The 15,521-nt window shown below is 37.0% G+C and overlaps 1 protein-coding gene across 1 annotated transcript in view; it reads right to left on the bottom strand.

The window, feature by feature from the left end:
- Window positions 1-15,521, bottom strand: part of WDR72 (WD repeat domain 72) — a 114,492-nt gene that overhangs the window by 76,680 nt on the left and 22,291 nt on the right. Inside the window, exon 14 of the mRNA XM_086757553.1 lies at window positions 215-420. Coding sequence (XP_086613679.1) covers window positions 215-420 — 206 coding nt within the window. The remainder of the gene's footprint in view (window positions 1-214; window positions 421-15,521) is intronic.

The raw sequence follows: 15,521 nt of genomic DNA on the forward strand, positions 1-15,521 counted from the left end.
CTACAGGTAACCTTTCACAAGGCACTCCCCTCATCTTCCCCATTTGCTTTATGATACGGAGTTGAAGGCATAAAAAGTGAACCAGTTGGAAGAAGGCTTTATAAACTTAAAACCAAGCGTCCACACCACTTACACAGGGTTACATATCAGTGAAGGTAAAGAATTTGTATTGCAACTCATTGCTTTTGAGAAATACTCTACTCTTCATTCTTACCTTATCTGAAGATTTTTCTGAATGAGTAAGATTGTAAGAGACCATGCCATGCTTATAAGAGCTAGAGAGTTTGTATCCAGTATTTTTATTTCTTTTTGACTGTTGAGATACAGGAAGTAGAGCATCTGCCAGTAAGTATTCTGAATCTTCAATGGAAGTAAGAATTGCTTCTGCTGTTTCACCTGTTTCATGTCGCTCCAGTGTGCCTAGAGAAACACAACAGAAGTTGTAATATTTTCAAGGAATTACACTATTTCGCATTTCAGCATAAGTATCATAGTATTAACATAAAATATGTCATGTGAGCAGATAAATTATGAAACATTGACAGATGAACCAACTGGACCTTAAAAATGTATTTTTTCACAAGAGTCTATTCTACAGCATTGCTATACGAAAAAAAAATATAAAGCTTAATTTCTAAAGAAACCACTGCAGCAAATACCTTAGATTCAGACTGCAAGAAACTTAAGATATTTTCTATAATGTGTGGTCAGATGCAGTTTTCAAAAGGAGTAAAGTAAATTCAGAAGAATACCACTTGCCCTAACTGTTCAAAACAGCATCATTTCTTTTCTTCTCATGAAGCCCTCACAGAGCATCTATATCATTAACAGTGTAAACAGTAACACATTTATGTAATATTTTAGTGCTGTCCTCTAGTGTTCTAGATTACAAATAGCAAGGGAAAGCTCATATTTTTCCTTCCATTCCTAAAAACCATCTTTATCTCTGATACTTTTTAAACACCTGAATATACTACATGTAGCTTAGCAGTCAGGAATATGAATACAAAATTTCAGAGACTATTTCATCACTTGTGTGGCTCTAGGCAATTTGATTCCTTTTAACTCTTATACTTAGATTATTTCAGGAACAATTTACTTAGTGATAATTTTAGTAATACTAATTTATAACTAACATTAAAGAGACCTAAACTGGGCTTAAATGTATTTGAAATGCGCTCCTCTAACATAGTAGACATCTTCTACAGGAATAAAACTACCAAGAAATTGCTGAAGTTGCATGTGCCCTATAAATATCAGAGATAAGAGACATGTGAAGGATTTAAAAAGTATTAAATACCTACTATAACCCCCCAGTTTGAATTCTTTGTAGCCTCAAGTGATAAAACATGAATTTTCCCTTTCACTACTACCAGAAAAAAATGTGTAACACTAAAGCTCTATCAGTAACACCTGCTAAAAATATTGGACTGGGATTGAGGGATCTCATTTAAGTGTTTCTGTGTGTATGTGTGTATAAATTCTCTATCTAAAATTATCTGAAACTCATTCATTTCTGTTCACTGTAGTATCACCTCTGTTACTTATATGGCCAAGAGTCTGAATTCAGAGCAGAATAAAGTAGTGCAACTGATTCTTTGTCTCCTACAAAATCAACTCCATACCATAGATTACTATAATATTACACTGAAAAAATAAAGATCACTCCTAGTTGGTTTTACTATGTCATTTTCTTCATCCTTGGATTTGCTGCCAGTGTCAGGGATCATCACAGAACTAAATATTTACTGGGAGGAAAGCAAGTTGCACAAAGATCTTTACAGTTGGACTGTTTACAAGCACTTCAAAACAATACTGGCTACAAAGCTCCCCACATTGCAGCATTTCAGTGTTTCAGTGTCTATATTAATAGAAGCCTACAAAGAAGGATTATACATTCAAACACACATTCTTAACATTTCAGTGTTTGGAAAGTTAATACGTTTGGAAATAATACAGTCACTCAGCTAATATTATTTTGGTCTCTCTATATATGCCATGTAGTCTTTCAAGCCATAAGCATGATCCATTTCCTCACAGAGTTCCCTGCATCATTCAGAGCACAAGAGAAACAAAAGACACCAAGGAAGTAGTTGTTCTCCCTTATTGTTAAGTAGAGAAAGCTTCACGCTATCTTCTGCAGCAAGTCCACAATGCAGAGAGTATTTATATGTACATGCACACATATCCATCCTTGTTTTCTGTATCACTTCTGTCTGTGCAATTCCCTACTAGAGTATCAGGTGCTTCAGAAAGACTGTTACCATAACATCCCTGTAAAATTACTGAGCATCATGTTATTTTTATGGGCAAACAAAGGCAGAGATTACAATACATTTTTAATAAATCAAATAATTTTTGGGGGGCATAATATTTAATTTTGAAGACCTGATTATACATACTTTTCTGCATTAAACAGAACTTAAAAAATTCAGAACAAGTTTTGTTAGCTCCAGACGCATCTCTGAGTGCCTCGCTACCAGTCATCCCTCAGAACCACATTATTCTGCAGAAGAGTCTTCTGAATGTATAATAGAATACAATCATTTAATTAAGACTATCACACTACAGTGGCAAAAGAGGATAAAACCATGTTTCCAACAAAAATCAAGACATGAGTTGCCTGACTTTTTATCCTCCTATATATGAATACACACTCAGGAGTAAAAATGAAAATGCATTCAAGATTTGCATTATTTTCCATATATCAGAAATAAACCTGTGTACGTGAAGGAGACATTCTGACCACTGCAAACAGTCAAAAGAATACTGGGGCAAGGTGGTTACTACTCCAGAAACAGTTTTTTTGTTAGGAACATGCTGTCTCTGATTTTAAAGGAAAATAAAAATAAAGAGTAAGAAAAGACATAGCCTGTACATGAAAGTAAAAGAAAGTAGACAGAAATAAAGACAACTCTCAAACTTGAAGTATTTTAAACGCAAATGAGTCCAAAAGCTTTGGATTTGGGAGTAGAAAATAACAAAGGGTGAAAGGGAAAAGATATGTTTTTTAAGTAGCAGCAACACCACTGCTATGACCCCCTACTATACATACAAAATACAGGAAAAGAAAGTCTTTATCTCTGTAAAGCTGTGACCATGGTAACCAAGTCTCAGGAACAGACAAGAGTGGAGTATTCCACTCTCCTGGGCAGTGCTGGACCACCACATGTGACCGGCTAGAGACTCTTACAACATCATCTTCTGGAGCAAGTACTACAAATTGTGTCTCTTGGTGTTAGCACTATCCACACAGTTCTCCAGGTTCTGCTCTTACTGAAGGATGCATTTTTACTGGGGAGGTCACACATATTATCCTGCCTCAAGACAAGGTATTCACTGACATCACATGACCTGTCATATCACCAGGCTCCAGTGCTTTCTGTTTGCTGCCACAGCTAAAGTATTGAAAATCCTCAATACTGCAGTGCTGCTGTAACCTAGTAACTCAGCTGAATCCTACAGCATAACAGTGATTTGTGAATGAAAAATGGCTTCAGAACTCACTTAAGTTAAAAAGAGCACTTGGTCAAGAACAAATCCTTTTCTTTACTAGCAGCCAAAACAAGAACTTCACCTTTCAGAACAAGTATTTTCTGTAATACTAGCTGTTTTATTTTCTGTCAAGATCTCCCCTCCCATGAACACCTATTTAATCTCAGAAGAAACTCCCATCCACTTTCTTCTATGCTGTTAGAATCAAACAGAAATTTTATATTCCTCACTAGAAGATGCTTGAATTTTAACAAGTTTCCTGCTCCAAGACAGTGGTCAAAAATTTCTCTTAACTGCTAGTGCTATTACTCTAATACCAAATTGCCCGAAACAGATAAAACAAACATTGTGTTAAGTAAGCATATGTATTTTCAATCAATATCAAGACAGAAGTAAACGTAACCTAACAAATAGAAATGGGGTAGAGGAAACAAAACCCCACCTATTAAAAATCTAATAATCTTTAAAAGGATATTTTACCTATAGGAATAGATTAACAATGGAGATACCCTGTATACAGCACTGTATACAGAAGCACGAAGTGTCTTGGCAGACACTCCGTAATGATTTTTTGCATTTGGAAGATTTCTGTCCTATTGTCCAGCTGCTGTACATTACTGATGTTCTTCAGAAAACACATTTTCATAATTGCATCAGCAAACTATTGTCAGAATATCTTTCAACAATGAAGAACAATACAAAGAACTACTGGAATATCATATGTAATGCAGGTTTACATAGGCAGGTAAAAAGAGTAGTTCTCCAAGGCAGCCAGTCCTCATCCCTGGATTTCTGCTGCAGACAAAACACCTCAAAAGAAAGGAAAATAAGATTCCTCTGTTCTCTCCCTGATTCCGTCTAAGCTATTCTAAACAGCAAAGGACAATAATCCTGTAACAGTAATTGTAGAGATACAGCATATATGCTAAACTGGGATGAACAGAGGAAGTGGCCAGCTCTGAACTTGGAAGAGATGTGAGCAGTATCTATCTATTTCTTTATTATCCTCTGAAACACAGAATGATGATGAGAGTCCATCCCTTAATATCCAGTATGAAAACTCTCCCTGATACAAACTCTCCTGTCTGACTGCACCGAAGTCAATCACTTCTCATTTCCACTTTTCTTTGTTAAATATATATAATCTTACTTCATTATTAAGAATGAAGATCAACTATCAACTGCAAGAAATGCATCCTTTTAAACAGACACATACAGCTAAATTCCATACATATTCCACCTAGTATATATAAAGTACATAAAAGTACGTATACATATGAATATAAAGATACCTGGGTATTTTCAGTATAAAACAGTGTGTCCTTAACTTCTGTAGACTGGGCAAAAAATGACATTGCATTTTGTTCTGAGATAGACTTCTCCAAGCTCCACTACTTTTTATTATGCTATGTCAATAGGTAGTTACTGAAAACCGACTCAAATTTAAATAACTATGAAATATTCAAGTGCAAGCTACAGACTGATGTGAGGCTTACCTGTATAAAATACAAGGTGCCATAAAAAAACCCCCAAAATATTAAGCTTGACAAATTAAAACAAATGTAAAAATTGCAAACACTAAACTTCCACAAAGCACATGTATTAATGCTTATAACTTATTTTGAATCATTTACATTTTTGAAATGTGTTAACCAATGTTTCCTCATCATTTATCTCTTTTTAGAAAGGGATTTAAGTGACAGCATAAGATGTGCAGAGAAACTACAGTATAATGGTAACCTTCCATCCTATTGCATGTTATTATTTGCATCATATGTGTTACCTTTAACATATCTTGAATTTCTTCACAGAGCTGCTTTCTTAGAAAAAGACCGTCTAAACTAGAAATTGTTTCATGTTGCATTAAGTGTTAATTGTTTAATGTTACAGTACTCTTGGCCCAAGAAGTTACCTTGTCCTAGTTCAATAGTGCACAGCTGGGTTAACTCACTCCCTGCAGGTTCTCCCTTCTCTAAGGATGCCTCTTACGCACGAAGGTGGAGGGGGGAGAGAAGTCAAGATCTCAACCCACGTGGTGTCTGCCCAGACTGTTAATGTTGAAGGTCAGACCATGACCTAAGAACACAAGAGCTAAATCACTAGAGCCTTTTTGCGAATATGAAAAGCTCCCTTCAGGGGAGATACAAGCCTTTCACAGTCTTCAATTAACGCCTCCAACAGGGTACTTAATATTTGAGCCAGAGATTTATAAGGGCTATTTCTTTAGAGTTTCACAAAGGATGACTAAATTAGATGCAAAATAACTGTTTAAGAGATCACTATTAGGAATATCAAATGAGACCTATTTTTCCTAATATCAGAGAGAGTATGCACAAAAGGGGTTTTTTTTGTATAACCAAACAGACCTTCAGGCCTGTATTCTGGATGCACTCACAGATGTATATGACTAAGATAAATCTGTTATTTAAACAAATTGCTTACTAATATTATATTGTGTAATTCTAAAATGAATGAAAGCAAAGATAGTGTGGCATGAATGACTAAGTGTGAGTCTGAGTGTGTGTACGATACCGATTAAATGACAGAACATTTTTTAAAGCATAAGGTTAGACTGAAACAATAGAAATTTTACTCCATCTTCTGAGTATCTTGGAAAGAAGCACAAAAATTAATGAAACAATTTGCCATATACCATCTCTTTCTGAAAAACTCGCATCCCTCCAAAAGCCTTCTAACACTTGAATGTTTTCATTCACAGAAATTACGGCGATTTTATCAAAAGTTTAGTCTTACTATCCAAATGTCTAACAAGAGTTCGCTAAAACAACTCCATAAGCATTTCTATCAAGTAACACTTATGAAAATTTGACCATTTGGCATTTTTGAAGATTTATGATTTTATCATCAAAGTTCACTGCCCTAGTCACATGAACTGCAGAGAGATCAACCTAGTGCCCCTTCCTATAAAACCATTTCACAGCTACTGCACCTTACTCCCACAAATATATAAATGACTTGGATTTCTGACCAGGGGCATAGGACCATACAGCTAAACTTTGTTAGCCAGGACAAAGTGAATTAATGAACAGACATCACAAACTTAATATTAAATAGGCGCTTTTTTTCTCCTTTGTTTGTAAAATATGCGTGTAGTGTGTTTCACAAAAGACTAATCAGATGTAGTTACTAAGGACTCTAAAATCTAGTTTTGCATCTTTAGGCTATGCAGAGTTCATGGAAAAAAAAATTTACAAAAAAAGGTAGTGACCGCTATGACCTTGACCCCCGCTACACCACAGCCTCCAGCATATGAAGTGCAACGGCAGGATTTATCAGCTAGGCCACACTCCCCCACTCAAATCCAATTCTGACCAATGACCTGAAGAGAGAGAGATAGAAAGACAGAAAGACAGGGAGAAAAAGGGAAAATGAAAAAGATAGCAAAAGACACTCTAAATTGCTAATTTTTGCAAGGACAGAAGGGCCAAAAGAGTGCAATTACTGTTGCTTTACAATTATCAAAGCATAAATGCATAGTAACTTAATAACAGTTTACTTTAATACAGTTCTAAGAGTTTCATTAAAATTGTACCACTTATTTCCTCAGTCACCTGATGAAACCTAAACCTTAGTTTTCTAAACAGTTTAAACCCTAAATTATTCTAGAGACAAGAAAAGTTGAGACATGCTAAATAAAGGTCTACTTAAAAACCAAAACCAAACAAAATCCCCCACATTCTGCAACTCGTGATACTTGCATAGAGTCTACCAGAGGTTTAGAAGACTTGATACTGTTGGCACCAATTATAAAAATATTGCAGCATATATAACTAAATATAAATTATCTTTAAATAGTATTTGAAAGTGTTCCAGCATGTTTGACCATCAATATGATGAAATGTTTGATCTACAACACCACTATGTGAAGAGTAATTTTCTTTACAGTAAGGATACTTCTGAAATAGAAGAGTTTTTATGTAACGCAATGGGGCATTGACATTGCAAGAAATATTTTCAGAATACTTCTGAACTCTTGTTTACTTTTTATAAAGTTTGGGGGTTTTTTTTGTGACAGAAGTGATCATGCAGATGGATTTGACTAATGTTAGACACTGCATGTTTTATGAGGGTTGCCAATATCACTAAAAGCCTGTTCTAATTTACTGATAACTGAGTAGTTTTTAAATACTTGAGTTCAATTTTTCTATGCTTGACAGCTGCCTTAGGATGGTAGGATTCTTTCCTGCTTCTCAGCAAAAGTGTTTCAAAACATGTATCGTTCATGTTAAAGTCATGAAACACATGGGTAATTCATAAAAATCTTCGTTCCTTAAAGTACAGACTGAAAGCTGAGCATTACACCTCTGAAATACACTGCCAATGCTGATGGCTTGTCCCTACCACAATGACAATTTTAATTGAAGCACCGTTACCTTTTCTGTTTGCTTAAGCAAGAGAGATCTATACAGAATCTGTCCCACATGATGACATATATAATCTTATTACAGAAAATGGAAGAAATAGTCTTTCACTTACCCCTGTTAAAAAAAAACAACAACTAAGCTATACACATGTACAAAATTATGTATGAGTATCAACATAATGCTAAGTTTGCACAAATAGGTCGTAATGGCAAAGAAAATCTCAGAATTGAGGTAGCAGGCACTTTTATGGAAGTCCCTGGTGTATTGTACACATTAAAACAGGTTTTTAAAAGTTACATAAAAATTATACAGACGTTTATTTAGTAACAGTCCTCAAGAGTTCAGAGATAGACGAAAAGAAAACTAAAGGAAAAATTGCACATATTAATTTGTGCAATTAGATTTACAAAAATGGTCTTAACCTTATACACCTCTGAGCTTTTTAAAGCTTAACTTCATAAACTTTTCCTTCAAACACATCTCAAGTGTAGAGTTTTATTACTGTACTTCAATAGTCTCTATGTTTTTCTATTTTGACATCTATAGCAATTAAATTTTATGTAGAAAACTTTAATTTAGTTGCCCTCTATATAATTAAATAGTACAAAATATTAGCAAGTAAAAGAAAAGGATCCATAAACAATTCAGAGGTGAGGATAGTCATTAACAAAAAAAAAGTCAAGCAGGTACTTAATAAAAAGCTTATTATAACATTTAGAATTAAATATCATCATATGAATTATGTTTCCCAGCAGTGCATATTTCAAGCAGATACAGTAAAATCACCACTGCCAGAACAAAAGCACAGATTATGTACTAAAAATCACTATGATCACCATAGCTTTTCTACTGATAGCAAGCACAACGTGGTAAAAAACGGTTTTGAATTTGAAAATGACATACTAATAACTTACCTAAAGTGTTTTGTAAAAATGTGTTAGATGTTTTCAATCAGAAAAAAATGACATAGTTTCTTGCTCCTGATGGACTGGATCATTCTTCAGATTATTCAGTGCTTTTGCAAAATTAAGAAATCAGTTTTTGTGTATTAAAAAAAAAATAATTGTCTCTTTGTATGTAAAAAGCAAGATCAGCCAGGCTAGGGGCTTAGAAAAATGACATTTTTTTTTTAACTTTAATTTTAGAGCTCACAAATTATTTTAAAAATAAGCTTCTAATCAAGCAGTGAAAAATTAGAATGGCACTACTACAATAACATGTGAAAGCACCCTTACTGGTCCTCTGAAAAAAGATCAAAGGAATAGGTTTTCTGCATTTCGACAGATTTCCTTTGTTACCTGGGTTACTGTTCACCCTGATAATACAAACACAAGCGAGCCGTATCCGTACTTTAATTTATTCTAATACAGCGTATTAGCAATAACAGTAGTGACAGCATCATAGATGACGACACAACAAGACAATCTCCAGCGTATTCAGATAAGAAGCCTGTAAGATGACTACGCAATCACGTCTTCTCAAACTGAAGGGCAGTAGTACCCCAACATGTCTCATAATTCCTCTGCCTAAATATCTTACGTGCGTTCTATTCAAACTATTTCATCTGCCATCTGCCTCATGACTTAACTGGACACAATCTTCCAAAAAACATGGTTAACTACACAAATCAAAACTATTATTTATTAATGATTTTGACCTTTTCAAGTAAGGGTTGTAAGCATACACTTAATTTTTACTATACATGATATCTGACCTCAGTAGAAGTAACTCTTTAGGCCCAAGTTTCATATTTTTCTGTTGTGGCTAGCATCATGCAAGAAAGTTCTCAAAGTTTCCACTCCCTGGGTAAGTATGAAAAATACAATGCAGCCAGGGTAAAGTTAACTGAGCATTATGATAATTTAACAAAAAGTTTTATTAAGTGGTGTTATTCTATTTTTAAACTCACACTAAGCATGTTGTAAAACAACGAAACAGAACAAGACTTGCAAGGTAGAAGAAAAGAATAGGAAATTAGCAGATGATTAATTCTGCAAGCATGATGAACTTCAAGAAATAAATTAATATTAAACTAGTACTAATTGAAAGACTAAAACTACCTTTGATAAATGAAGATTGCTACCTCTGAGCAAGGAAGATTGCTCTTTGATGTCTACCCGTTCTTTCCTCACCCTCAATACATATTGATAGAAATGTAGCTTGTAGACATGCTGCCATATGCTGTATACAGCACAAAAACCCCACTGGTCCTTTTATTACTACATCTTGCTGCACTGATATTTAGCTTTTAAAAAAAAAACTCTCAAAGATACCAACTCCACAGGATAATGTAAAAGCAATATAGATAACAGCTTATTTCCTTATTGAAGTGAATTTCAAGTGGTGGCTATTGGAAGAAATATTCTGCGCTTTAATTAGAATAAAATTTGTTATTGATTTTCATATTTGTCTTCTAGTACACAAGTTTGGAATAAACCCTGTACACATTCTATATTAATATTCCAAATGTATTATTAGATCAATATTTATTGTCATGGAAAGGTATTCCACTGTAATGGAAAGTTGCCTCATCTGTATATTAAAATTTAGGCAAAATACATAAAACTACAGAGACATTACCTCATGGCTGTATTGTTTTTTATCTCACTACTTACATGCACATGCAATAATAACACTTAAACTTAGAAAAGAATACTTGTACTTTGTGCCGTCAAACAAAGGACTGGAAGGACGGGATTAAATTTATCTCATTCTAGACATGTAACAGCAGTGGGCAATTAGCTTACCTTATTTCTCCCCCTGCTTCTTTAGACTCCCCTTGTAGTCAAACCAACATTAACTACTAGCTCATAGATAGAGATCTTAAGTATAGATAGAAGTCTCAAGGTAAATAAAGTAAATTCCACTTTAAGTCAACTATACTTTTGGTATTTAACATATTTCAGTATAAACTATGCTGAAACGCTTATTTATTTGGAACAAAGGCAACTTCCCATTGACCATGCAAAATAAGGTATCTTTGGTAATCTCATGAAGAGAGGGTACAATAAATTGTACATGAAGTTGTACTGGCTTAGATTTTAATCCATGTGACAGTGTTTCTCCCATCCCATAAAGTGTAAAAAAAAAAAAAACAAACCCAAACAAACTATTATGAAACCCTGCTAAAAGACAACTGAGATATTTTTAAAACTTCAAAATGCTTTTTGAAGAAGTGTCAGCTTCTGTCAGAAAATTGGACAATGAACTGTTATACATAAGGAAGTCTTTCATCTGCTTAAGGGGTCATCCTGTTAATCACCTGGTGGACAGACAGTTTTGGGGCTAAACTAGTATAACTCAAAGACAGTCATAGGTACTAGACGCCCCTAAACTTTCATGAGGTCATCTGTCAAATTCAACAGAATTATTGCTGACTCTACAAGTGTGTAAATATTGAAATATTCATGGAAATTCCTTAATCTACAGTCTGAAATTATAAACAGACTGGCTGTTTTCCCAGTTATCCATTAACTCTAGTACAGTAACATTGTTCAGGTTTTTTTTTAAACTGCAAACAGTGATATATGAGTCTGACACAAAATGAGGTCCTCCACTGATGTTCACTTAAAGAGGCAAAGCCTCAGTCACAAAGCTAACTGCCTAGCCAGAAGAAAAACAAAGAAAAGCATCTATAAAAACAACAAAAACTTCATCTTAAGTCCATTTCTGCAACAGTATCCAAGCACAAGGCTACCACACAGACATTATCCTATTTAAGTAAGTCATGGAACATGCTCACAGGTAGCTGTACAGGCAAGTTGCTGCCTATTTATTTGCCAGCAGACAAAAATCATAATGAAAGGCTGCTGCATTTCTGCAGAGGTTTGTCTATGATGCTGTATATGTCTTTCCCATACATCTGAACAATACTCTGTCTGAGTGGCACTGAAGTATCTACACAGCTCTTTATCTAGGTCAGGCCAATTTCAGGGATCAATACCATGACATCTTGTGTTCTCCTGCAATACAGATATAATTCACATTAGACCAACTACAGCATATCCTAGTAGGCTTTCCCAGGTGTTCACCCTAGATGGCATCTTTTAGTTACCAATGCATAACAGGAACAAAAGAAAAAGAATGTTAATTGCTAACAGAAAATAACTGCATCCCTTCATTCCTTCTTGTATTCCAGCTATTCCTTAAGAAGTGGTGATTGTAGCTCTCATTCTTGCTTGCTATTAATAACAAAAGCTACAGAAACAGCAATTAAAAACCCACACTTTTAACCACCTGCATGCACCCTTTCTGAATATGTAACATACGTGAGCAATGGTATCAATTTTACCTCATCTTTAATAGGCAGCATTTTTACAGCTAAAGGAGAGACAGTTAGAAGTATACTTTGACTTTTGCCTCTATGGTACCATTGCAGTCCTACGCTATTAAATCTCATGACTTACAAAGAATTCACTATACTTTAGTGTGAAGTTATTGAGCTGTACTAAAGGAAGCTGCATCTCAGATATAATTCTGTCTCCAGACCCTTAACTTCTTTGGTCTGTCTTGGGCACTGCATAATGATAGTAACTATTAGTTCTTATATTGTTGAGTGCAGCAATTTGCATTTTGGTCTAGCACCTCTATAGAATTCATGAGTTACAGTCATTTTCCATATTGTTAAGCACATACAGCAGCAGCACTGAATTCACTCCACAATATTTACTGCCCTGAAATCTAGGAAATAAATGATTGTGGGGTTTGGATTTTTTCTTTTTTTTTTTTAAACTACGAAAGAATCTCATTGAACCACAATAGTAGGGATAAAAATATCCCCACTTCAGGAATTAATTCAAAGGCATACACTGCCTAAGTACCATTTAATCCTGCAAGACACCCTTTCTGAGCAGTGCAGACCTGGCCTTCTCTAACATCACACATGGAACTGTCTTTTCTCAGGCCTGCACAGAGGACTACTTTAAATCAACAGCCAAAAGTTTAAATTTAAAAATGACAGAGTGAATTATTTAGCAATTATTTACTTAGCCTCAGAAGTTTGGAATACCTATGATGTGTCAGCACTACTTCTGGTTAATACTGTATGTTCCATGAAGTAGTAAGAATACTGAAAAGCTGAAGAATTTAAAAGTCGGGAACTTGCACAATTTTTTTTTTTTTTTTTTTTTTTTTTTTTTAAGATGTGGTATATACTTAAATCTTCGAAGTTTTTACCAGGATACACACTTTAGATGAAAAATCTAAAACAAGGAAAAAGATATTACATTTATCTTAAGAGTGTAAAACTTAAGTACAAAACATAATCACCCTCTTAGTGAATAGGACCAGAATTACAGAATTATTATCAAGATTGGAAAAGACCTAAAAGATCATTCAGTCCAACCATCACCAATACTTCTCAGCTAAATCATATCCCTCAACACAACATTCAAACATTTCTTGAACACCCCCATGGTCGGTGACTCCACCACCTCCCTGGGCAGTGCATTCCAGTGCCTGACTACCCTTTCCGAGAAGTAATATTTCCTAATGTCCAGCCTGAATCTCCCCTGGCGCAGCTTGAAACCATTGCCTCTAGTTCTATCACTGTCTACACGAGAGAAAAGGCCGACCCCTAGCTCACTACAACCTCCCTTCAGGAAGTTATAGAGAGCTATAAGGTCTCCCCTGAGCCTCCTCTTCTCCAGACTGAACAATCCCAGCTCCCTCAGCCGCTCCTCATAAGGCCTGTGCTCCAGACCCCTCACCAGCTTCGTAGCCTTCCTCTGAACGCGTTCCAGGGCCTCAATATCTTTCTTGCAGTGAGGGGCCCAAAACTGAACACAGTACTCGAGGTGCGGCCTCACCAGTGCCGAGTACAGGGGGACAATTACCTCCCTGTTCCTGCTAGTAACACTGTTTTTGACGCAAGCCAGGATGCCGTTGGCCTTCTTGGCCACCCGGGCACACTGTCGGCTCATGCTCAGCCGAGCATCAATCGGTACCCCCAGGTCCGTTTCCTCCACACAGTCCTCCAGCCACTCCGCCCCAAGCCTATAGCGCTGCCTGGGGTTGTTGTGGCCGAAGTGCAGGACTCGGCATTTGGTCTTGTTGAACCTCATCCCATTGGCTTCAGCCCAGCTCTCCAGCCTGTCCAGATCCCTCTGTAGGGCCTTGCTACCCCCAGGCAGATCCACACTCCCAGCCAATTTGGTGTCATCTGCGAACTTACTGAGGGTGCACTCAATGCCCTCATCCAGATCATCAATAAAGATATTGAAGAGGACAGGCCCCAGCACCGACCCCTGGGGAACACCACTTGTGACTGGTAGCCAGCTGGATTTAACTCCATTCACCACCACTCTCTGAGCCCGGCCCTCCAGCCAGCTCCTTACCCAGCCAAGAGTGTACCCATCCAAGCCATGGGCTGCCAGCTTCTGCAGGAGAATACCGTGGGAGACAGTGTCAACGGCTTTGCTGAAGTCTAGGTAGACCACATCAACAGCCTTTCCCTCATCCAGCAGATGGGTCACTTGATCATAAAAGGGGATCAGGTTGGTCAAACAGGACCTGCCCTTCATGAACCCATGCTGGCTAGGCCTGATCTCCCGGCCATCCCGCACATGCCGCATGATCTCCCTCAAGACTATCTGTTCCATAACCTTCCCTGTAACTGAGGTCAGGCTAACAGGCCTGTAGTTCCCCGGATCCTCCTTACAACTTTTCTTGTAAATGGGAGTCACGTTGGCAATCCTCCAGTCTTCCGGGACCTCACCAGTCAACAAGGAGCACTGATAGATGATGGAAAGCGGCTTGGCTATCACCTCCGCCAGTTCCCTCAGCACTCTTGGGTGGATCTCATCCGGCCCCATGGACTCGTGGCAGTCCAGTTGGAGTAGTAAGTCTCTGACCGTTTCTTCCAGAATCACTGAGGGGTTAGCGTGCTCCCCAGCCGAGACTACCAGGTCAGAGAGAGGAGTACCCTGAGGATAACTGGTCTGACCTTTAAAGACAGACGTAAAGAAGGCATTCAGAACCTCCGCCTTTTCCTTATCCTCAGTGGTCACATTCCCAGCCTCATCCAGCAAAGAGTGGATATTCTCCTTTGTCCTCCTCTTACTGTTAATGTATTTATAGAAGAGTTTCTTATTCCTTTTCACCCCAGTGGCCAGGTTAAATTCAAGCTGGGCTTTTGCCTTTCTGATTTCACCTCTACCCATCCTAACGACTTCCTTGTATTCATTCTCAGTTGCCCGTCCCTCCTTCCACAGGAGGTAGATTCTCTTTTTCTCCCGGAGCCTCAAGAATAGCTCCCTATTCATCTACGCCGGTCTTCTTCCCCGCCGGCTCATTTTGCGGCTCAGGGGGACTGCCTGCTCCTGCGCCCTTAAGACTCCCTTCTTGAAGAGCAACCAGCTCTCTTGGACCCCTTTGGACAATCCTGTTGTACACTGCTATCCTCTTGCAGACACTAGTGTGCAACACAAGTCCTATTAAGATATGAACTAATGTTTTTCTTCATGATGTCTCTACAGCTCTAGAAATAGGCTTTGTTAATAATTCAACTTTCAAATTAACTTTTTGTGTTATGATGGATTAAATTATAAACTCTCTCATGTCATTGGCATAGTTGTTTTAGCTTAAAGTCTGGTTTTTTTTTTTTGTTTGGTGGGTTGATTTGAGGATTTCTGTTGGGTTTTT

Source organism: Chlamydotis macqueenii, chromosome 12 (assembly GCF_036417535.1).
Source record: "Chlamydotis macqueenii isolate bChlMac1 chromosome 12, bChlMac1.mat, whole genome shotgun sequence".
Classification (NCBI taxonomy): domain Eukaryota; kingdom Metazoa; phylum Chordata; class Aves; order Otidiformes; family Otididae; genus Chlamydotis; species Chlamydotis macqueenii.